This window comes from Microcaecilia unicolor, chromosome 8 (genome assembly GCF_901765095.1).
Source record: "Microcaecilia unicolor chromosome 8, aMicUni1.1, whole genome shotgun sequence".
Classification (NCBI taxonomy): domain Eukaryota; kingdom Metazoa; phylum Chordata; class Amphibia; order Gymnophiona; family Siphonopidae; genus Microcaecilia; species Microcaecilia unicolor.
This window is the reverse complement of record NC_044038.1, coordinates 21573496-21597599: the sequence shown is the minus strand read 5'-3', so window position 1 is coordinate 21597599 and position 24104 is coordinate 21573496. Positions and strand designations below refer to the sequence as shown.

Here is a 24104-nt window from a genome sequence, read left to right as displayed (position 1 = left end):
TACCCTCCCCACTTACTATCTAGCCATGGTGGTCTAGTGGCGTCTTCTCTTCGGGGCAGGAAAGAGCCCCCTCTTTCCTGCCCGGAGCGCTGCCTGCCCTTGCCTGCTGCATCCTCCTCAGTCTGGCTGGGGATTCAAAATGGCCGCCGAGAGTTGAAGCGGCCTCGCGAGACTTCAACTCTCAGCGGCCATTTTGAATCCCCAGCCAGACCGAGAAGGATGATGGAAAACAAGGGAGGCAGCGCTCCGGGCAGGAAAGAGGGGGCTCTTTCCTGCCCCGAAGACGTCACACTAGACCACCAGGGAACATGGTAAGGAAGTGAAGGGGAGGGGACGGGAGACCAGACCCATGGCGCCGATCGACCGCCCACCGCACGCACGCGCCCGCGCCCACGTTTGTCCAGAAATCTGGACAAGCGTGCGTGCGGGCAAAATCCGTCGGACGCCCCGGACATGCCCTCAAAAAGAGGACATGTCCGGGGAAATCCGGACGAATGGTAACCCTATCTTATACCCACTTGTACCTTTGCTCCTCACACACATCCCTCCTGTCTCAGCACTTCCGTCTCTCATCTCTCATACACTGCTCATCTCTTGCTCCTATCACACATTCCTCATGTTTTTCTCCCATCTTTCTTCTCCTTAATCCCTCCTTATCTCTGTCCTCACTACTGTCCTTTCCCCTGTTTTCTCCTTTCTTCCACTCCACACCTCTCTCTATCCACTTACCCCCCTGTCCTTCATCTCTCACCTCTTTTCCCTTTTTAGACCCCTCACCTTTTTGTTTTATTGCCATCTTCCTCCTTCTTTCCCTTTCATCCCCCCCTTCATGCTATCCTTCCCCCATTTCTTCCCTTCCCATCCTCTCCTCTTATATCAATTCTCCACCTCCCCCCCATTTATTCCCCTTGCATCCACTCCTCATATAACTTTCTCACTCCTCTCCCTTTCCCCCTTCTCCTTCCTCCCTTCCCTCCCCATCTCATGCTCTCCTCTCCTCCATCATTTCTTCCTCTCCCAGTGGCGTTCCTAGGCTGGCTGACACCCGGGGCGGATCGCCGATGCGCCCTCCCCTGGCAAAATTACACCCCCTGGGTACAGCGCGACCCCCCCCCCCGGGTGCATTTTTACCTGCTGCTGGGGGGGGGGGGGGGTGCCGCGCGCCTGTCGGCTCCGAGTCTGCTCGTTCCCTGCTGCTCCCTCTGTCCCGGAACAGGAAGTAACCTGTTCCGCACAGAGGGAGCAGCAGGGAGGGAACGAGCGGACTCGGCCAACAGGCGCACGGCACCCCCCCCCAGCGGCGTGCACCCGGGGCGGACCGCCCCCCCCCTTGGTGTGCCACTGTCCTCTCCTATCCTCTCCTTTTTATTCATCTCCCTTTACTAACAACACGAGCCATGTGGACTCAGGACAAGCTTGACACTGTTGATCCTCGGAACCCCCTTCTTTCCTCTACCTGAGGACTTCTGCCTTGGAACAGGAAGCACAACAGCAGGAAGAGGAGGGGACCCTAGGAATGAGCAGCACTGAACATATTCTGAGTCCTCATGGCCCCCACTGCTGGACAGCGCAGAAAGCAGAGAGCAATGGTGTGCAGTGAAATCGTTGCAAAGGCAGCAATGTTGTTTTAGGTTTACGGCCAGCGTGCGCCTGAAAAATGTGGGGGTCATTTCTCTGTGAATTCTGCCCATGGATTCAGAGCACAATGAAACAAATTTAGCACTTCTGTCCCTGGCCTAGCGACACCTCTGAGTTTGCTAAATATCAGATCTAACTTTAAACGAATAGGAGTAGATATTCGGCCGGCGGCAGTGTTCATTATTTTAGCCACTGCCGGTGTTATTTCCGGATATTCAGTGCCGGACCATGTCCGGGCACCGGAACAGAATGTTCAGGTTTACGTGGCCGGCTCTCTCTTATGCGGCTAGAAGTGAAACCTTGGACTGGGATTATGCAACCCTGCTGCTTGGAGAACAATCACTCTTAATTGGGCAAGGTTTAACTCAACCATATAGGAGGCTGGTATATGTCTCCCTCTTGTTGGTTAAAAAAACAATATTACAGTTTTGGGGTGCTGTAGAGGGTGCATTAGGAGCGGTATGGAAAACAAAAATGAGGGAGGTAGGCACACATGAGAGGCAAATTTACTCCAAGGCTAGTAAACCAGAGACCCGCAGGTATGCCATGCTGTGGGAGGAATGTTTACAATTACTCACCTGAAATTGGAGGGGGCACTGGGAGAAGGAGTATGTAGGGATGAATGGAGGAGGGGGGAGGGATGGTGTGAAAGTTGAGAAGTGGAATGGAATATTTGATGGAGTGTAAGGTAGTATGGTTGGGGGGATTAAGTAATAAAATGCAATGCAGGTTGTACCAAAGACCTTTGGATAGACATAACTGTTGAATGTAAATATGGAATGGTGACTTTGGACTGTACATTGAGCAGTGTTGCTTGTATTTTGCATTTACAACTTGTTATTGTGTGAATAAAAATATATATATAAAAAAAAAAAGAAGTGATCTCAGGCACTTAAATGCATAAAGATAGGTCTGACTTTTACACAGTCTAATTTAACCACTAAACATGTGCTGAATATTGGCACTTTATGTGCTGACTCCACCCCCGGACCGCCCACTAAATAATTGGCTTTGAGTTTAGCGGTCTGTGGTGATATTCAGTGGCTCTAACCAGAAAGCCCCTTTCATGGTGGCCAAACATATGCATCTCACAAGGATGATGCAGCATTGTCTTCCCTATACCATGTTGCATCACATGCGGACGATAATTTTATACTTTTGCCATTAATGCCTGCAATTTCAGAATGTATAGGAAAGACTCATGCTTGGGCATCACAAAATCTGTTAAACCTTAATACAATTCAAACTGCTTTATTTTTGTACTTCCCTAGTTGCTGTTCCAAAAAATGTTATACTTGAGACCCTCATCCGCATCCTTGTCACCTCTCGTTTAGACTATTGCAATCTGCTTCTTGCTGGCCTCCCACTTAGTCACCTCTCCCCTCTCCAGTCGGTTCAAAACTCTGCTGCCCGTCTCGTCTTCCGCCAGGGTCGCTTTACTCATACTACCCCTCTCCTCAGGTCGCTTCACTGGCTCCCTATCCGTTTTCGCATCCTGTTCAAACTTCTTCTACTAACCTATAAATGTACTCACTCTGCTGCTCCCCAGTATCTCTCCACACTCGTCCTTCCCTACACCCCTTCCCATGCACTCCGCTCCATGGATAAATCCTTATCATCTGTTCCCGTCTCCACTACTGCCAACTCCAGACTTCGCGCCTTCTGTCTCGCTGCACCCTACGCCTGGAATAAACTTCCTGAGCCCCTACGTCTTGCCCCATCCTTGGCCACCTTTAAATCTAGACTGAAAGCCCACCTCTTTAACATTGCTTTTGACTCGTAACCACTTGTAACCACTCGCCTCCACCTACCCTCCTCTCCTCCTTCCTGTACACATTAATTGATTTGATTACTTTATTTTTTGTCTATTAGATTGTAAGCTCTTTGAGTAGGGACTGTCTTTCTTCTATGTTTGTGCAGCGCTGCGTACGCCTTGTAGCGCTATAGAAATGCTAAATAATAGTAGTAGTAGACGGGAGTGTTTGACTGTGGACACTTCATCTAGGGTTTTAGGTTGTTTTTTTTTAATTAGATTCGCAACTAACCATGAAAACCAGATCAACAATTTGAGCAGGAAGATATTCTTTACGTTGCGACAACTTAGGGTAATTATATCATCTTTTTTCCCTGCTCAGTTTACAGTTTTAGTTCAAGCTACTGTCTTACAACATTTAGATTACTGTAATTCTCTTTACACTGCTATTCATCAGGCCCTTCTGGTAAGGTTACAGTTTTTACAAAATTGTACAGCTAGATTGATTTTTTTGCTGAGAGATCTGCCAGTTAGGGCTAGAATAGATTTTAAAGTTGCTTGTCTGATTTATAAAATGTTTTACTGTTATTGTCCAATGGACTATATATCACTAGTATCTCATCCAACATTTCATTGGTCCTCACGATTTAATTATTCCCTGAACTTAGCTATCCCAGCAGTTAATAGAATTCACTATAAATGCTTTTATGATAGTTCTTTTAGTTATCTTTCTGTTAAGCTCTGGCACTCAATTCCAATTCAATTCCATAGCACTAAAGAACATTTTCAGTTTAGGCAAGCCTTGGCAAAAAATTTTTTTTATTTGATAAGTATTTTGACCTATGAAAATTCCACATTGTGATTGAATTTATTGTAACCCGCAATGATTCTTCTTGGAAATTTGCAGGATATAAAAAGGGAATGGAGACCTTTCAACCCAGATGTTATTTTAGCCACCTGCCCCAGTAGGGTGCATGTACAGCTGCGTTCGGCCACTGCATTCACATCTTTTTGGTTGACGGGGATGAGCAGCTATTTGTACATGTGTGCTGTCATATTTTTTATCCTTTTGAGACTCACACTAATGGTGTGCGTGAGTCCTGCACTGCATGGCATTCGGAGGAAAATTCTGGAAAACATCAGACGGTTTGTAGTCAGTCTGTTGAAGCTTTTTTAGTCATTGGTGTGACCCCTGATGCAGGTGCGGTAGCACCGAAACACGGCCCATGTCGGGTCTTCCTCCAATCAAATTCTACTATTAAAAGTTTTTTTTAAATGAAAGAACTGCGTTCCCTCTGTTTTTAAAGGCCCTTTGTGCTCTGTTTTTTTTTTTTTGTTTGGACTTTTTCTATACTTAGTTCCCTCTCTTTGTTACATCATATTTCAGACACATATCTGCTGTCTGCTCATCTGATTTTTTCCACTTTTTTCCGTGAGGATGGAGATGTTCCAATTTCACATCACACATACATGTCCACACCCACTGTTCTGTAACAACTCAGTTGCAAACATATTCTCGTAAACGTTTATTTAGCCACATACATGTGCTCAGTGGCGTACCAAGGGGGGGGCGGTGGGGGCGGTCCGCTCCGGGTGCACCCCCCTTTGCCCCGGGAACAAGTCACTTCCTGTTCCGGGGCAGAGGGAGCATGAAAACGAAGAGCCGGCAGGCGCGCGGCACCCCCCCCCCCCAGCGGCGTGCCCTCGGGGGGGGGGGGGGTTCTTTCGCCGGGGGATCGAGGGGTTCTTTCGCCCGGGGGGGGGGCGCTGCACCCGGGGGGTGGGGCACATCGGCGATCCACCCCGGGTATCAGCCCCCCTAGGAACGCCACTGCATGTGCTTTCTAAAATGTACCACTCTATGTGACAGCAGCTCGGCTCTCTGTGGCCGAAATCCTACCTAAACCATTCTCAGTAAAATCTTTGTTTCTTTGCAAATAGGAGAAAATATTTCTTCACTCAATGAATAGTTAAGCACTGGAACTCACTGCTGGAGGGTATAGTAACAGCATTTAGCATACTTAGGCTTTAAAAAGATTTGGACAAGTTCCTGGAGGAAAAGTCCATAAACTGCTATCAAGGCAGATATGGGGATCAGTAGCATGGCATGCTACAACTATTTGGTATCCTGCCAAGTACTTGTGACCTGGATTGACCACTGTTGGAAGCAGGTTACTGGACCTGATGGACCATCGGTCTGGTCCAGTATGGCTATTCTTATTTTCTTATGCTCAGACTAGATCAGGTTTTATGCTAATTGGCTGGAAAGCAGCAAAGCTATGGTAGATAAGAACATAAGAACATAACATAACATACAGGTGCAGAGCAGACAGATTCCTTCATGTGTCTTTCTGTTAATACATTTTCTCCGTCTTCTTTGGTTTCTGACGTGGTGACTACATATCCAAAGTGACTGTTTAACTCAACTGGCTATTAGTCAAGCTTCCCACAACCAAACCAATGGCCATTTTATGGTTCTCACTGAGCTCGTTTACACGATTTTTCACAGAATCATTATATAAAAAAAGTAACTGGCAACCAAATTCTGACTATAGGTTTTCAATAGAAATCAAACAAAATAAAACATGGAAAAGAAAATAAGATGATACCTTTTTTATTGGACATAACTTAATACATTTCTTGATTAGCTTTCGAAGGTTGCCCTTCTTCGTCAGATCGGAAATAAGCAAATGTGCTAGCTGACAGTGTATATAAGTGAAAACATTCAAGCATTACTATGACAGTCTGACAGGGTGGGAGGATGGGGGTGGGTAGGAGGTATGCATGGGGACATCAAAGCATATCATTGATATTCTAACAGGATGGGTGTGGATAGGTTAGGGGTGGGGTGATCAACAGAGACATACAGCTTTATGGTATAATGGGCTAGGAACCCCAGATCCTTGTTAAGTCCTTTCTGTTGGGTGTTAAAATATTCAATCATTCTGACTTCAAAGGTCTTACGTTCTTGTATGGTTTTAAAGTTACCTTTGAGGATTCTCACTGTGAAATCACTGGTACAGTGTCCTGGTCCTGTAAAATGCTGACCAACAGGGGTGGGAGCCCTACTGGCACCAGTATTGTTCATGTGATGTCTATGTAAATTGAATCTTGTCTTAAGCATCTGGCCTGTTTCTCCAATATATCATCCTTCGTTACATTTTTTACACTGAATGATATATACCACATTGGAAGATGAGCAAGTGAAAGATCCCTTTATGTTGAATATCTGACTATAGGTTTGAAATGGCATGGGAAGTGTCAACATTACCCATGTCATTGGCAGCAAACATAAATAAGAAGAAAGACATGAACGTTGGTGATTTTTTGTTTCACACGCTCTCTTTGCAAACAATAGGGTCCTTTTACTAAGCCACGTAAGCGTCTATGCGCTCCCAACGCGCGCCAAAATGGAGTTACCGCCCAGCTACTGCGTGGCTCTTGCAGTAATTTCATTTTTGGCGTGCGTCCGATACTTTTACCAAGTTGCGTAGGTGCCTATGCATGCCGAATGCGCGCCAAATTGGAGTTACCGCCCGGTTACCGCGTCGCCTTTGCGGTAATTTCAATTTTGGCATGCGTCCGCTACGTGCGTCCGAAAAATATTTTTATTTTCTGGCGCGCGTAACAGAAGCGCGCCGAGTGGCATTTGACGCATGTAGGTCATTACCGCCTGGATTCTTTACCGCTAGGTCAATGGCCGGCGGTAAGGTCTCAGACCTAAAGAGGTTGCATGGCAATTTTGATTTTGCCGCGCACGTCCATTTTTGGCAAAAAAAGGCCTTTTTTACAGGCGCGCTAAAAAATGGATCGGCGTGTGCCCAAAACCTGCGCCTACGCTACCACAAGTCATTTTTCAGCGCGCTTTTGTAAAAGGAGCCCCTTAGATTCTCTTCATCAGATCAGTGCAAAATGTACCAAAGATGAGAAAAGCCTGAACATACAGGAGCCTGTACAAATAAATTATCTCTTGCATACCCAGTTCGACAAAGAGGTACCAACTGCAACTTGTTTATTCACCTTTATTTCTTTGTGCTTAAGGGGATTAAGACAGCAACTGCGCCACATCATGACATGATTGAAAAGGAAGAACTTACCATTAGGATCTTTTGCAAGGAGATTTTTTGCTTGCATGACAGTGACTTTTAAAGCATATACCGGGGCCTGGGAGAAACAGATACCAATGTTACAAAGCAGTTTTCTACACCTGGTCACTTTTTCTGCTCACACTTTTGCTATAATGAACACAGGTGGTCTAAAAATATTCAGCAGGACTTCTATGGGTAGAGATGGGTCTCTCAGTTGGTTAAATCTCGCTGACTGGGAAATACCAGAATATCCAGCTGCACTTATCTAGGCAGTACCGCTAAGTATCTGCTCAGAGGCATTCTCCGGGTAGTGATGGGGCCGGCCTGAAGCCAGAGTCTGGGTGGAGCCAGGAGTTACACGATTTGCAGCAAGTTTCAATCCATCAAGCAGGGGCGACCCCACCATTACGCCACCTGAGGCGGGGGCCTCAGGCGGCACTCTTCAGCTGTTATTTAAACCTGCATGGGTCGCAGGCACCTGTAGTGTAAGCAAGCTTCTTCTGATGACCCCGAGAGCCTTTCCGCAGCTGCGTCCCACCTCCTCTGATGCAACTTCCTGTTTCCGAAAGGGCGGAATGCAGCTGCAGGAAGGCTCTCGGGGCCGGCTGAGAAAGCCTGCTTGCACTGCTGGTGCTGCCTGTGACCCATGCAAGTTAAAAAAATTGCCAGAGGGGGAGGAGGGAAGGGAAAGAGAGAGAACTGCCAGAACTCTGGGATGGGGGGGGGGGGGGGGGCGGGGAGAGGCTAGAGTTACAGCAGTGGCTCCAGCTGTTGATTAATTGCAATTAAAATTTTAATCGTGCAGAAAATTTATTACTATCTAACTTGCCTATCTTTGCTTACTGGATACAATTTGTGGAAATAGTTGCTTAGAAGCCTTGTCCCTGTTACCTAATATCTAAGTAAGAGTAAACCCTCATGATTTGGTAACAATATATAGGGACTGCTTTATTGAGTGATAGAGATGTGAATATGTATATTAAAGTGTGAACCGATCTCCTAGCTTTTGTTAATCACAGCCCTGACCCCAAAGCAGCCCAATAACCCTTTAACTTAGTAACCACCTAGGCTACATATAGTTAATGTAGACATTTTATTCTGCTCTTCCACTAGAACCAGGGCTGGAATCTGTCAACATAGGCCTTCATCAACTAGCTTAATTTCATCTGCCATCCTTCCCAGTTCCAGGAAAGGCATTTTAGCCCAGCTCTTCAATCTGTTCAAAATTCTGCTGCACGACTAATATTTCGCCAAAGTCGTTATGCCCATATCAGCCCTCTCCTGAAGTCACTTCACTGGCTCCCTATCCGTTTCCATATAAAATTCAAGCTCCTCTTATTGACTTATAAGTGCATTCACTCTGCTGCCCCACACTACCTCTCCACCCTCATCTCTCCCTACACTCCTTCCCAGGAACTCCGTTCACTAGGCAAATCTCTCCTAATTGCATCCTTCTCCTCCATCGCTAACTCCAGACTCCGCTCCTTCTATCTCGCCGCACCTTATGCCTGGAATAGGTTGCCTGAGCCGTTACGTCTAGCTCCATCCCTGGCTGCCTTCAAATCCGAGCTAAAGGCCTACCTGTTTGATGCTGCTTTTGACTCCTAACTTGCACTTGCTTGTAACCTTTATCTTGTCTTCCTCTCTTCAGTAGTCCCCTTCCCTATGTGTCCTTCTGTCTGTCCTACCCTTATCCTTATTGGTCCTGTCTGTCTTGATTTAGATTGTAAGCTCTTTTGAGCAGGGTACGACTGGTAGCACTATAGACATGATTTATAGTAGTAGTAGGAGCTCTGGATTTGTGATAATCCTATCTTGATGCATTATGGGTAGAATCAGAGCCTGCAAATGTCACACTGCACTATGGATGTAAGTTTATCAATAGAAATCAAACAAAATAAAACATGGAAAAGGAAATAAGATGATACCTTTTTTTATTGGACATAACTTAATACATTTCTTGATTAGCTTTCGAAGGTTGCCCTTCTTCGTCAGATCGGAAATAAGCAAATGTGCTAGCTGACAGTGTATATAAGTGAAAACATTCAAGCATTACTATGACAGTCTTACAGGGTGGGAGGATGGGGGTGGGTCGGAGGTATGCATGGGGACATCAAAGCATATCATTGATATTCTAACAGGATGGGAGTGGATAGGTGAGGGGTGGGGTGATCAACAGAGACATACAGCTTTATGGTTTATTATGGGCTAGGATCACCCCACCCCTCACCTATCCACACCCATCCTGTTAGAATATCAATGATATGCTTTGATGTCCCCATGCATACCTCCGACCCACCCCCATCCTCCCACCCTGTCAGACTGTCATAGTAATGCTTGAATGTTTTCACTTATATACACTGTCAGTTAGCACATTTGCTTATTTCCGATCTGACGAATAAGGGCAACCTTCGAAAGCTAATCAAGAAATGTATTAAGTTACGTCCAATAAAAAAGGTATCATCTTATTTTCTTTTCCATGTTTTATTTTGTTTGATTTCTATTGATAACCTTAAGAGTGGACTAACACGGCTACCACACTCCTCTACTTGGATGTAAGTTGAAAGCCAGGACTGGCCTACAATATCCCTACTGGAACTGGGTAAACTAGCAGCTATGTAGTCCACATGGGGGCCCTTATACAATGCCTGGTGGAAGTTCCCATCCCAGTGGACCCTTTTACTAAGCCGCAGACATTTTGAAACTTTGCCCCTTCGTGAATAAATGCACAAAGACCTGCAAAGTGTTAATTCATATGTTACAGGCTCAGGAGAAACACTGCCAGAACCATATCCTTTATTTTAAACATCTGTAACACTACATTTGGTTTTTGGTCTTAAATTAGAAACAATATGTTCGCAGTCTATAACTGGCAGTCTTTCATTTTTCCTCGTTAGAGATGTTCAACAGAAGGGCAGAAGAAAGCCTGAAAAAAATACATATTAGTTTCCATCCGATGACAGTCTTTAAATGTCAAGTCTTGAGTTGTCTACTTGAGTGGGTGAGCGTGGGACGCTTTGAGGCTTATTTTCAAAGCACATAGATTTACAAAGTTACTTAGGCTACCGTGCAATTTTGTAAGTCTATGTGCTTTGAAAATGAGCATTTTTTATCTGTACCATATGTAAATTATCCAAATTATCAGCAGTGAATGCTTCTGGAGCCATGCAAACATCAAGGATTTGCTGAAGGCACACCAGTCACTTTGGAGAGGCTATGTCCAAAGATGAAAGAAGATGTTTCTGCTAGTTTGCATTAGGAAGGTTCTCTGTGTGTTCATCTGACAAAATCCAATGCCCCATTATTATTACTATTGTCTGTGCAGTATTTCCAAATGCATACAGCACTTTACACTTTTCGTTTTATGTCGAAAGATGGACGTCCTTCTCTTTCGAAAATGAACCCAATAGTGTTTTTGAAATGCCCACAACCTGCACATTCCACACCCATATCCACACCCCTTTCTGGCTGCATGCGTTAGAATTTACGCACACCGCGTTGTAGACTACGCCTAGAAAGTTGTGCGTGTAAATTCTAATTAAAGTCAATTAGCACCCCTAATTGGTTAATCGCTGATTACCTCAGTAATCAATTAAGTTCTGTGCACAATTTGACCATGCAGCCAAATTAGCGTGCAGAACTTAAGGCGCTTTTTTATAGAATTTGGGGGGATAAATTGCCCAATATAGAATTTGCACTGAGCACGCAGCATCCTAGGGCCTAAATTTTATTTTAATCTCTATCAGGGTTTAAGCATCAGGGACATTTGAACCGTTCCACTGATTTAGGTTTCATCCTGTGTAAAACCGCAAAAGGGAACATATCTGCACCTGCTCTAGATTCTATTTTTTTTCCTTGTTTTCTCTGTGCCGTTTTCCCTGGAGGAAAGAAATATGACTTGCGCATTTTATTCTGCCTCCCTCAGAGACTTCCACATATTTAGCAAAAAATAAAGAGTGAATGAGCTCATGATAACACAGTAACTTGGCCTGGGCTGCCAGCCCACTGCAAGATAAGAGTAGTGGTTAATGGACTGTACTGCTGGATTAGAGTCCACGCTCAGATTCCTTCCTTTGCAAACTGTCATACATGGATTGCCATCCCAGGATCTGAAAGAAAGCCAGTACTGTATTTGGCATATGCCTGGTACTGTGCTTGGTTGAGGGAAATCAGATGGAAAGGTGAGGAACGCACATTACCAGGGCCGGTTTTAAACATGGTGGGGCCCAGGGCAGAAATTAAGGAGGGGGCCCCTGATCCCTGATCCCCTCTCCTCCCCCCTTCCCCCCCAATCTCCCACCTGCTTAGCTACTACACAGTCCGGCCAACTCTTACGCTTCTCCCCACCATGATCCGTCTCCCTCCCTTCCCCTCACCTAGCGGTCTTCTCTAAGGTCGACCTAAATGTTGAGATTTGGGCGTCCCCGACCGTATTATCGAAACAAAAGATGGACGCCCATCTTGTTTCGATAATACGGGTTTCGCCGCCCCTTCGCCGGGACGTCCTTAGAGATGGTCGTCCCCGTTCGATTATGCCATAGTATACTACTTTCCATGTCAATGCAATATGTAATAAAACATTTTCATAGACAAGCATAGGGTATAAGCAAAGCTGGAACATATATATAGGTAAGAGAGTAAGCAGAGCTTGCAGGCAGCTACCACCAAGAACCAAAAGAAGACCACCCTGAAGGAAGACTGGGGGAGGGGGAGAGGGGAATTGACCCTGAATGAGGGAAGTGGAGTGAGCCGAAGACCTGCAAGCAGAACTGGAGGGGGTCACCAGTGGAAGCTATTGTCAAAGCAGTAAGCTCCAGCAAGTTTGTGTTGCTACTCATGAGGGTGGAGGGGAGGGAGGGCGAGGTGCTGAACAACAGGAGGGAGGGAGGGAGGGAGAGAGAGAGAAAAAAAAATAATGGACCCGGGGGGAAGAGGAAAGGGAGGGAATGAAGGGAAATGGAGATATGTTGCATCTGGGGTGGGAGGGAGGGAGATTATCAGTCCTTTAGGGAGAGGAAGGGGGATGGGATTTGATACAGCCGCCTTTCTGCGGTTAGAATCAAAGCGGTTCGCATATTATATACAGGTACTTATTTTGTACCTGGGGCAATGGAGTGATTTCCCAGAGTCACAAGTAGCGGGCAATAAATAAATATACGTACTTTAAACATGTGATTAATCGCAATTAAAATTTTAATCAGAATGCAGCCCCAGTCTTTACTATATAACAGGTATCAACTGGGACTGATGTAGGACAAATGCATTCTCCTTTTCATTTTCACCTACTGTCAAAAGTATATAGAAGAGGGATGTTCTGCAACAGAAGTGTTTTCCATGCCATGATTTCATAGAATAAAAGATACAGAGATACTGTATTAACATTATGCTATGCTGAAAAATAACTTTGTGGCTGTAATGCATTCTGGTTAATGCGTAGACATTACCTCACCTTTGCTTCCTTCACCCGTTGAAGAATAACTTCATGCTCACTGTCACTGAACTCAAACGCCTGTGAATATTAAAAACAAAATAAGCCATTGGTAGGAAAGCAACCAGTTACCAAGGGAAAGGGAAATGGGACTTGATATACCACCTTTCTGAGGTTTTTTTGCAACTACATTCAAAGCGGTTTACCTATATACAGGTGCTTATTTTGTACCTGGGGCGATGGAGGGTTAAGTGACTTGCCCAGAGTCCCAAGGAGCTGCAGTGGGAATCAAACTCAGTTCCCCAGGATCAAAGTCCACTGCACTAACCACTAGGCTACTCCTCCACTAGCACCATTCCATGTAGAAGCCTGCCCTTGCAGATCAGCAATGCGGCCGGCCGAGCAGGCTTCTGTTTCTGTGAGTTTGACGTCCTGCACATATGTGCAGGACGTCAGACTCACAGAAACAAAAGCCTGCGAAGCCGTGTTGCTGATCTGCAAGGGCAGGCTTCTATATGGAATGTTGCTAGTGGAATAGCAACATTCCATGTAGAAAAGCAAGGCGCAGTGCCCCCACGGGTGCCTGGAGCCGCCTATAAAATGGCACCGTGCCCCGATGGGCATGCACACCGGGCCAGCGGGGTGCAAGCGAGGCGTGATGGGCACGTTCCCGCCGCCCAAAGGGCACCCCGCTGAAAAGGGGGAAGAGCTACAAAGGGGTTTAAAAGCCCCTGGGCGGAGCCCGGACGGCCTCTTCAGGCGTCCGGGCACCAGCATACACCCAGCCCCCCCTCCCCAGTTTACTGTGAATTGTACCTGTATATATCTTGTCACAGCTTTGGCGGGGTACCCAAGCCTGAGGGTATAAGCTAGGCAGCTAGGATAGCTGCGCTTAAGGTTGAGCTCCCCTGCTATGTGGCGGGGAGCAATGTTTACGATAAGTCAGTCTTGCTAATGCGGTGGACTCGGCTGGTTAATGAGCCAAAGGCTGAATGTTGGATAATGAGCCAAAGGCTGAGTTTGGCTTGGGTATACCTAAGGTTTTAAGATGTGTTGTATCTAAATAAAGCTGCGGCCAAGTTGTGCCATATTTAAGAAAATACCATGTGTCGGGTGATTATTATTGTGTCATTACTGTAAATATCAGATAACCTATATGCCCGAGGGGTCTCGGTTGCCTATATTATCTCAAATAGTAGCAACATTCCACGTAGAATCTCAAATAGTAGCACCAGAATATCAATAGTAGCAACATTCCATCTAGAATCTCCAATAGCAGCAACATTCTATGTAGAATCTCTAATAGGGAAAGGGAAATGGGACTTGATATACTGCCTTTCTGAGGTTTTTGCAACTACATTCAAAGCAGTTTACATATATTCAGGTACTTATTTTGTACCAAGTGACGCCCAGAGTCACAAGAAGCTGCAGTGGGAATCGAACTCAGTTCCCCAGGATCAAAGTCCACTGTACTAACCACTAGGCTACTCCTCCACTAGCAACATTCCATGTAGAAGCCTGCCCTTGCAGATCAACAATGCGGCCACGCAGGCTTCTGTTTCTGTGAGTCTGAGGCCCTGCACGTACGTGCAGGACGTCAGACTCACAGAAACAGAAGCCTGCGCAGCTGCGTTGCTAATCTGCAAGGGCAGGCTTCTACATGGAACATTGCTAGTGGAACAGCAACATTCCATGTGGAATCTCAAATAGTAGCAACAGAATCTCAACATTCCATGTAGAATCTCAAATAGTAGCAGCAGAATGTCAATAGTAGCAACATTCCATCTAGAATCTCCAATAGTAGCAACATTCTATGTAGAATCTCTAATAGGGAAAGGGAAATGAGACTTGATATACTGCCTTTCTGAGGTTTTTGCAACTACATTCAACGTAGTTTACATATATTCGGGTACTTATTTTGTACCAGGGGCAATGGAGGGTTAAGTGACTTGCCCAGAGTCACAAGGAGCTGCAGTGGGAATTGAACACAGTTCCCCAGGATCAAAGTCCACTGCACTAACCACTAGGCTACTCCTCCACTAGCAACATTCCATGTAGAAGCCTGCCCTTGCAGATCAGCAATGCGGCTGCGCAGGCTTCTGTTTCTGTGAGTGTGACTCCTGCACGTACGTGCAGGATGTCAGACTCACAGAAACAGAAGCCTGTGCAGCCGCGTTGCTGATCTGCAAGGGCAGGCTTCTACATGGAATGTTGCTAGTGGAATAGCAACATTCCATGTAGAATCTCAAATAGTAGCAACAGAATCTCAATAGTAGCAACATTCCATCTAGAATCTCCAATAGTAGCAACATTCCATCTAGAATCTCAAATAGGGAAAAGGGAAATGGAGCTTGATAATCACACATTTTTATGCATGCTGTTTGATTATTACTGCATTTTCTGGACTATAAGTTGTGATTTTTTTTATAGAAACTTTGAAGGATATGACTAATACAAAGTAGTGACTAATATCAGAAGTTTACGAAAAGTCTGTCTACCCAACAGAACAATGATCTATGTATTAACCGGAAAAAGAAAAGAAGCGGGTCTAATTATTCTCAGCTGTAGTACATCTAAGCAGCAGGTAAGATAAATGAACTCATACTATGACTAACAGTGTATAATTTGCCACTCAAAATTTCTGGACTGTTAAAAAGTCATACTGAGGATGGGGACTTTTGACGGTCTTTCATATGAATGAATTTAGCCAATATTTATTTCTTTATTTTATTTATTCATGCTTGTATCCCACAATTATCCAAAAAAATGAGTTTCGGTTCAATATGGCTTACATTTAGCAGTTGCTCGAGATTATATTGATTCAATTACATTTACAAGGTTGTTTGATGCTGTGTTTTACAATGGTTGGCAAGACAACTATTGGTGCATTTTAGTGCATACTTGATTTGCAAATGTATTAAACACACTCTGAATGTAATAAATATTGATTGTCTGAGATAAATTCACTTACTAATATGCTTCATGAAGTTTGTTTGAATATTATGTTATAATCTCAGTCACAGATATTAAGGGCCCTTTTACGAAGGTGAATAGGCACCTACTTGCGTCAAATTGGAACTACCGCTCAGCTACCGCGTGCCCCAGGCGGTAATTCCATTTTTGACACGCATACAAAACACGCAGTAAGTGGCAGTTTACGCGCACCGACGCTTACCGCCCGGTTAGTGCGTGAGACCTTACCGCTAAGTCAATGGGTGGCGGTAAGGTCTCAGGCTGAAAATGGACGCACGCTGGTTTTCATTTTGCCGCACGTCCATTTCCAGCCTTTATTCCAGGTGCGCTGAAAACGGGACCTGCACACGTCCAAAACACACGCCTACACCAGCACAGGCCACTTTTTGGAGCGCCTTAGTTAAAGGGTCCCTATGTGACTGTCAGTGTATTTTGGGCCTGATCTCAGCAATATCAGCACCAGGGGCGTAGCCAGACCTCGGCGGGAGGGGGGTCCAGAGCTCAAAGTGGGAGGGCTCAATTTAACCCATCTCCCCCAGCCGCTTTCGACCCCTTCTGCCGCCGCTGACCCCCCCCCCCCCCCACCAGGGGTCTTCTTCTGCGCCGGTCTCCGGTGCCTTCGCCGATCTGTTTCAGTCTGTCCTGACTCCTGACATCCTGCATGCAGGTCCTGCCCGGGGCTACATAAAGGACGTCAGGAGTCAGGACTGACAGAAACAGATCAGAGAAGGCGCCGGAGACCGGCGCTGAAGAAGACTTCAGCTGGCAGGGGTTGGGGACCCCCGCCAGCAAAGGTACTTGGCGGAGGCGGGGGGATCGAAAGTGGCGGGGGAGTGTCGGCGGCGATGGGAGGGGGATTGAAAGTGACGGGGGAGGGTTGGTGGCAGGGGAGGGGGCAGGGCTAAATCTGTGGGGGCCCATGCCCCCATGGCCCCACCTAGCTACACCCCTGATCAGCACATTGCATGTGTCCAGGAGCAAAACCTATATTCTGGAGCAATTTATTTATTAAGTGTACATAATTCTTTTATCATTTCTAAACATCACAACTTATACAGAGGTGCGACTTATAGTCCGGAAAATATAGGATCCCCTTAATGTGGAGAAACAAGAGTAAAGGTGAAAAGTTAGATCAAGGGAAGGAAAGGATGTGTGGTGACCTTCTTTTTCAAAATACCACATACACTTTCCAGTGCATAATCCCCGTCTGCTCTTTATTTAGAATCAGTAAAAGCTGTGATGTTTTGACTTTTTAAAAAACTGCTCTTCAGTTCCAAAAAACAGATGGCAAATTAATTTGCTTCATTAATTTCTGTCTCTGTGCAGTCAGAAAATGTGATCCCAGGAAAGGGGATGGTTCCATGTGCAAGATGTCTTCAGCTTGAATCCCTCATGAAAGAAGTGAACGAACCGAGAGAGGAGGTGGCAAAGTTGAGAAGCATCCACAAAAATGAGAAATACATCAATGAAATGCTTCCAGAAACAAAGATTTCCAGCACTGAGGAAGAAGAAAGCCGTGCTGAAAGAGGATAACTGGACTCAGATCATGAGATCCTGAAGGATCGATACCATGACTCCACCTGCCCTTGAACTGAAGAATCGATATGCAGGCCCTGGAGGAGGTCAGAGCATCCCAGAGAGAGGAGGAATCAGAGCTCAAAATCCCCAAAGTTGCTGGATCAGTGACCACCAAGAGGTGAAAGGTAGCGGTAGTTGGCGATTCTCTTCTGAGGTAGGGTTACCATATGTCCGGATTTACCCGGACATATCCTCTTTTTGAGGACATGTCCGGGCAAACGGGCGGGTTTTGCCAATCTGCCTGTTTGTACTATAGGACGGCCCGCCCACCAGCCTGCCCGTTTGTCCAGAAATCTGTACAAATGGGCAGATTGCTAGCCTCCCCTCCCCTTACTTACTACTGCCCCGGTGGTCTAGTGACCTCTTCCGCCTTCGGGGCAGGAAAGAGTGGAGGGTTGGTAGTCCCTGAACGATTTACAGAGGACTGTGTTTGTGAGGAGCTGGCTAAATTAAAGCTGGATGCAATGATGTTGCCAGATGGCATACATTTTTTTTTTTTGTTACATTTGTACCCCGCGCTTTCCCACTCATGGCAGGCTCAATGCGGCTTACATGGGGCAATGGAGGGTTAAGTGACTTGCCCAGAGTCACAAGGAGCTGCCTGTGCCTGAAGTGGGAATCGAACTCAGTTCCTCAGGACCAAAGTCCACCACCCTAACCACTAGGCCAGTCCTCCACTGTTGCTACTATTGAGATGTTGCTATTCCACTACCGGAGTCATAGGAGCAGAGACGCCATGCTATAAGATATCGTGATTAGCCAAAAAGTTGCTTGGCCCCCTGAAGAAGCTTATTATACATAGCGAAACGGAGAGCCCCGTAGGGCAAGATTAAAAGCTAAGTAACAAAGTATTGTTTCTAACATTTGATATAGAAGAAAGAAAGATCACGATTGACTATCATTGATTACAATATCCATTACTTACTATATAGGAGCAGAGTTTTCTAAGACCGAGGATTACAACGGAGTCCAAAGAATGCTGGCGTTTGAGCATATTAAGCGTAATAACGCCAAGCTAGGACTAATGAGGTCTTTTTTTCTCTGCTTCTAGTTTATTATAGATAAAAGAAGAAAAAAGAAAAATAATTTTTTTAAAAAAAGGGATACTTTTAAAAAAAAAAAGGGATACCGTTTAATACTTAGATCAGAAATTCAAAAACATTCAGCTCATTATTGCTATTACGGTGGAAGTTATTTGCTGAAATTGTGTCCAATTAGATTTTTTTGCTATTCCACTAGCAACATTCCATGTAGAAGTCGGCCCTTGCAGATCACCAATGTGGCCGCGCAGGCTTCTGCTTCTGTGAGTCTGACGTCCTGCACGTACGTGCAGGACGTCAGACTCACAGAAACAGAAGCCTGCGCAGCCTTCTACATGGAATGTTGCTAGTGGAATAGCAACATTCCATGTAGAATCTCCAATTGTAGCAACATTCCATGTAGAATCTCCAATAGTATCTATTTTATTTTTGTTACATTTGTACCCTGCGCTTTCCCACTCATGGCAGGCTCAATGCAGCTTACATGGGGCAATGGAGGGTTAAGTGACTTGCCCAGAGTCACAAGGAGCTGCCTGTGCCTGAAGTGGGAATCAGTTCCTCAGGACCAAAGTCCACCACCCTAACCACTAGGCCACTCCTCCACTGTTGCTACTATTTGAGATTCTACATGGAATGTTGCTATTCCACTAGCAACATTCCATGTAGAAGTCGGCCCTTGCAAATCACCAATGTGGCCGCGCAGGCTTCTGCAGGACGTCAGACTCACAGAAATAGAAGCCTACGCAGCCTTCTACATGGAATGTTGCTAGTGGAATAGCAACATTCCATGTTAGAATCTCCAATAGTAGCAACATTCCATGTAGAATCTCCAATAGTATCTATTTTATTTTTGTTACATTTGTACCCCGCGTTTTCCCACTCATGGCAGGCTCAATGCGGCTTACATGGGGCAATGGAGGGTTAAGTGACTTGCCCAGAGTCACAAGGAGCTGCCTGTGCCTGAAGTGGGAATTGAACTCAGTTCCTCAGGACCAAAGTCCACCACCCTAACCACTAGGCCGCTCCTCCACTCCTGTTTCAGCGCTCACTGAACTTTTATAATATGCTTGCCTATTTTTATTATTATTATTTGTTACATTTTTATCCCACATTTTCCCACCTATTTGCAGGCTCAATGTGGTTTACATAGTACCGTAGCGGCGTTCACAATTCTGTTCCAGGATAGTGGGGACACATTAACAAAGGAAGCACTCTAGCAGAGCGGACTTACCTTCCGTAGGTAATGGAACAGCTCTTCCTGATTGGCAATGTGTTCTGAAGAAACCACCCCACATCTATACACAATGGTATAAAGAGCTTCCTCGTACAGCATTTCCAGCTTGAAAGGAATTTAAAGAAGAGAAAAACAGCACTGAAATTGCTATCATTTCATTCACATTCTGTGCGAGTATCCAATCAATAGGAAATAAATAAATAAATTCTAAGAAGGCAGGTGTATTTATTGAAAATCGATTGTGCTACAGCTGGAAACTTCACTTCATTTCATATACACCATCAGTTTAAAAGTCTCTTGTGTAAAAGGGCAGTGGCGGTGGGGGGGGGGGGGGGGTGGGGGGGCACACTGGAACATTTTTTTTTCTCCAAAGTAGTTGATCCTACAACTCCTCGCCTACTGGGTCATCACTGATCAAGCATTCCTGGTCCTTTCCTGCCTCCCCACGGTAACCTGAACATGAAATAAAGACATTTTAAACACTGGCTGCAGACTTTTTAAACAATTATGTCCAGATTGATCTTCTGGTACTCTGCCTTGGATGAATTTCTTCAAAAGGGCGGTAAATAAATCCTAATAAATAAAGAAAATAGAGTTACACGTATAGACGCAACCCCTCCCCCCTCCCCCACCAAGAAAGTTTTAGCAAAATGTGTTGTGCTCGTGCAATTTTGAAAGTGGATAACAGCTCTCACTGCAGACTATGGCTTCATGAATGTGATTTCTAGCAGCTCTCCTCCATTACTCTGGAGACCTCATATTTTAGGCTGCTGGCAATATGTTGGTACCATCTGGTACTATCTGGCATTTACCAAAATAAACAGAGTCCACTTTCTCTCAAGAAGAAGAGGCAGAGGATCAGCTGCAGCCCAGCACGGTGCACCCGCTGGTAATTTAACAAAACCAGCACCTCTGTTTCTGTTCTGCTGAAGTTAGAGCAGTCATGGCTGCAGGTAGGCTGGCAGAATTATGGGAACACAATGAAGGCACATCCCTGATGTTACCCCCTCAGGATTTCTATTTAGAAAAGGACAGCAGGTCTGGTAGCTCATGGGGAGAGATTGGATTAGATTTCCAGTTTAAGTCATCTTCTCACTGGGGCAACCAGCACGGTGGATCCTGCACAGATAGGGTTCACATCACCCGAACTGGTGGAGGGGGGAGGGAGGGCAGAGATTCAGTGGTCATGCAATAGCAACTGCTGGGTGGCTGAATTTTATGGTCCATGATTGTGGCTTCTGGAAGGAGAACTGGTATCCCCCCACCCCTGACCTGTCCAGAGGCTGTTATGAAAATGGGTGGCTAAATTAAGTTGATAAGGGATATATAAATAGGGGAGAACGTTCCCCAGGCAGTTGCAAATGTAGGTTTGTGGTGCCCAATCCCATCTGCGGTTTCAATGTTGCTGGAAGCCCAAAGGAGAAGAAAATTGATGAACGCAAAAAAAAGGGGGGGGGGGAGGGAAATTGGACTTGATATACCGTCTTTCCGTGGTTTTTGCAACTACATTCAAAGCGGTTTACATATATTCAGGTACTTATTTGTACCTGGGGCAATGGAGGGTTAAGTGACTTGACCAGAGTCACAAGGAGCTGCAGTGGGAATCAAACTCAGCTCCCCAGGATCACAGTCCACTGCACTAACCACTAGGCTACTCCTCCACTCATTCCACCAATAAGAACCAACCTCATCAGTGATGTCACAATGGCTTGATTGCCCGATACTTGGCTCACTTCTGATATTGTGATGTCATAAGGGAAAGGGGGAAAGGGAAATGGAACTTGATATACCGCCTTTCTGAGGTTTTTGCAACTACATTCAAAGCGGTTTACACATATTCAGGTACTTATTTTGTACCAGGGGCAACGGAGGGTTAAGTGACTTGACCAGAGACACAAGGAGCTGCAGTTGGAATCAAACTCAGCTCCCCAGGATCAAAGTCCACTGCACTAACCACTAGGCTACTCCTCCACAGAAGGATGAGGGAGGAGCAACTGTGGAGGTCATGAACAGGCTTTCACTGTGCACTTTGTGTCACTACAACATCTCATACTACTTAACACTTCTATACTATTACTAACCCTCCTGTTTACTAAGCTGCACTAGTGGCTGCTGTGAGCTATTGCCAATGCAGCCCGTTCACTTTGAATGGGCTGTGTCAGCATTGCCATGTGGCTTAGTAAACAACGGGGCAGGGGTAAACGTTTTCAGCAGGGATGGGCTGTCATTTGCACATGGGAAATGTCAAAGATGCATCCCATGTCATTAACAAACAAAAATCAGCAGAAGAACCCAAACTTTTGTGCCCATAATAGTGTGCACGATTTGCAAAGAAAGCACACTCTTTTCAGGATAGTGCATATATGTATGAAACATTACATATGTGTGCACTATTGGGAAAACAGTGCACACTGTTTACAGATAGCGTTCACTCTTTAGGAAGAGTCTCCCCGACATTCAGCCGGCATCAGGGACTCAGACCGGATATTCAATACCAGCCCATATCCAGCGACCGGCACTGCATATCCAGTTTCACTTTGACCATGGCAACTTAACCGGTTAAGCTGATATTTATTTGTTACATTTGTATCCCTCATTTTCCCACCTATTTGTAGGCTCAATATGGCTTACATAGTGCCGGAGAGCTGTTTGCAGACTCTGGAGTAAACAAATACAAGGTGATGTTGTGGTAGGGTAAGGGTCATGTGGTAGGACCACATAAAGGAATCGTACAACGGGAGAGTTGTGTGATGACCATTACAAACTTTAGTGTTGTTGTGTTGCAGAGATCAGGCATTTACGCTGGGTCGGTAGGCTATGCCTTTTTAAACAGGTGGGTCTTGAGTGTTTTTCTGAAGTGTAAGTGGTCGTTTGTAGTTTTCAAGTCTTTTGGTAGTGCGTTCCACAGTTGTGCGCTGATGTAGGAAAACCTGGATGCGTAAGTTGATTTGTATTTGAGTCCTTTGCAGCTTGGGTAGTGCAGATTTAGGTACGTTCGTGTTGATTCGGATGTGTTTCTAGTTGGTAGAACTAACCAGTTAAGTGCTTAGCAGTTAAAGACCGCTATGTAGCCTATCTTAATCGCTAAACATAGCTGGTTTGGCACAGAATATCCAAGCCTACCAGACTATGTTAACCGTGAATATTCAGCAGAGATCACCAGTTATCTCCCACTGAATATCCGTGGTTAGGTGCTAAAATGCTATTTAACCAGCCAGGAGCTGTTCCTGGCTGGGTAAATAGTTTTGAATATTGGCCAGAGTGTGCCCTCCTTGAAAATACAACACCCTCTTTTTAAAAAGTGTGTGCACTCTCAACCACATAGATAACATAAGGGTCTTTTTACTAAGGTGTGCTGAAAAATAGCCTGCGGTAGTGTAGGCGTGGGTTTTGGGCGCACACAGATCCATTTTTCCGCGCGCCTGTAAAAAAAGGCCGTTTTTAAATTTTTGCTGAAAATGGACGTGCGGCCAAATAAAAATTGGCGCGTGTACATTTTGGGTCTGAGACCTTACCACCAGCCATTGACTTAGCGGTGAGGTCTCACGCGGTAACCAGGCAGTAATGACCTATGTGTGACAAATGCCACTTGACGCGTGTCAGAAAATAAAAGGTATTTTGCGGACGCGCACCAAAAATGAAATTACCGCTAAGGGCCATGCAGTAACCGGGCGGTAACTCCAAATTGGCGCATGTTGGGCGTGTGTAGGCGCCTATGTGCCTTAGTTAAAGGGCCCCATAAGGAACAAATGCCTATAAAACAAACACACAAACAAAATAAACATTTCTGTAAACAACATGGGAATGATATAAAACAAAAATCTGCCAGAGCCCATCCCAAATATGCAATAATACTATTAACTATGGCATTACTAAATGAATAAAGATAGCAGGGACAATACCTATTCCATACAGCGCTGTGTACATCTAATAGTGCTATAGAAATAAGTACTAGAAGTACATAAGTACATAATTATTGCCATACTGGGAAAGACCAAAGGTCCATCGAGCCCAGCATCCTGTTTCCAACAGTGGCCAATCCAGGTCACAAATACCTGGCAAGATCCCAAAAATGTACAAAACATTTTATACTGCTTATCCCAGAAATAGTGGATTTTCCCCAAGCCCATTTAATAACAGTCTATGGACTTTTCCTTTAGGAAGCTGTCCAAACCTTTTTTAAACTCCGCTAAGCTAACCGCCTTTACCACATTCTCTGGCAACGAATTCCAGAGTTTAATTACACGTTGAGTGAAGAAAATTTTCCTCAGATTCATTTTAAATTTACTACATTGTAGCTTCATCGCATGCCCCCTAGTCCTAGTATTTTTGGAAAGCGTGAACTACTACTACTATTTATAATTTCTATAGT

The 24104-nt window shown here is 45.2% G+C and overlaps 1 protein-coding gene across 1 annotated transcript in view; it reads right to left on the bottom strand.

Annotated features, from left to right (window-relative positions):
- The window catches only part of BAIAP3 (BAI1 associated protein 3), a 260632-nt gene that overhangs the window by 101431 nt on the left and 135097 nt on the right, over positions 1-24104 (bottom strand). Inside the window, exons 5-7 of the mRNA XM_030212396.1 lie at positions 19730-19837; positions 12929-12988; positions 7489-7555 (exon numbers count right to left, since the gene is read on the bottom strand). Coding sequence (XP_030068256.1) covers positions 7489-7555; positions 12929-12988; positions 19730-19837 — 235 coding nt within the window. The remainder of the gene's footprint in view (positions 1-7488; positions 7556-12928; positions 12989-19729; positions 19838-24104) is intronic.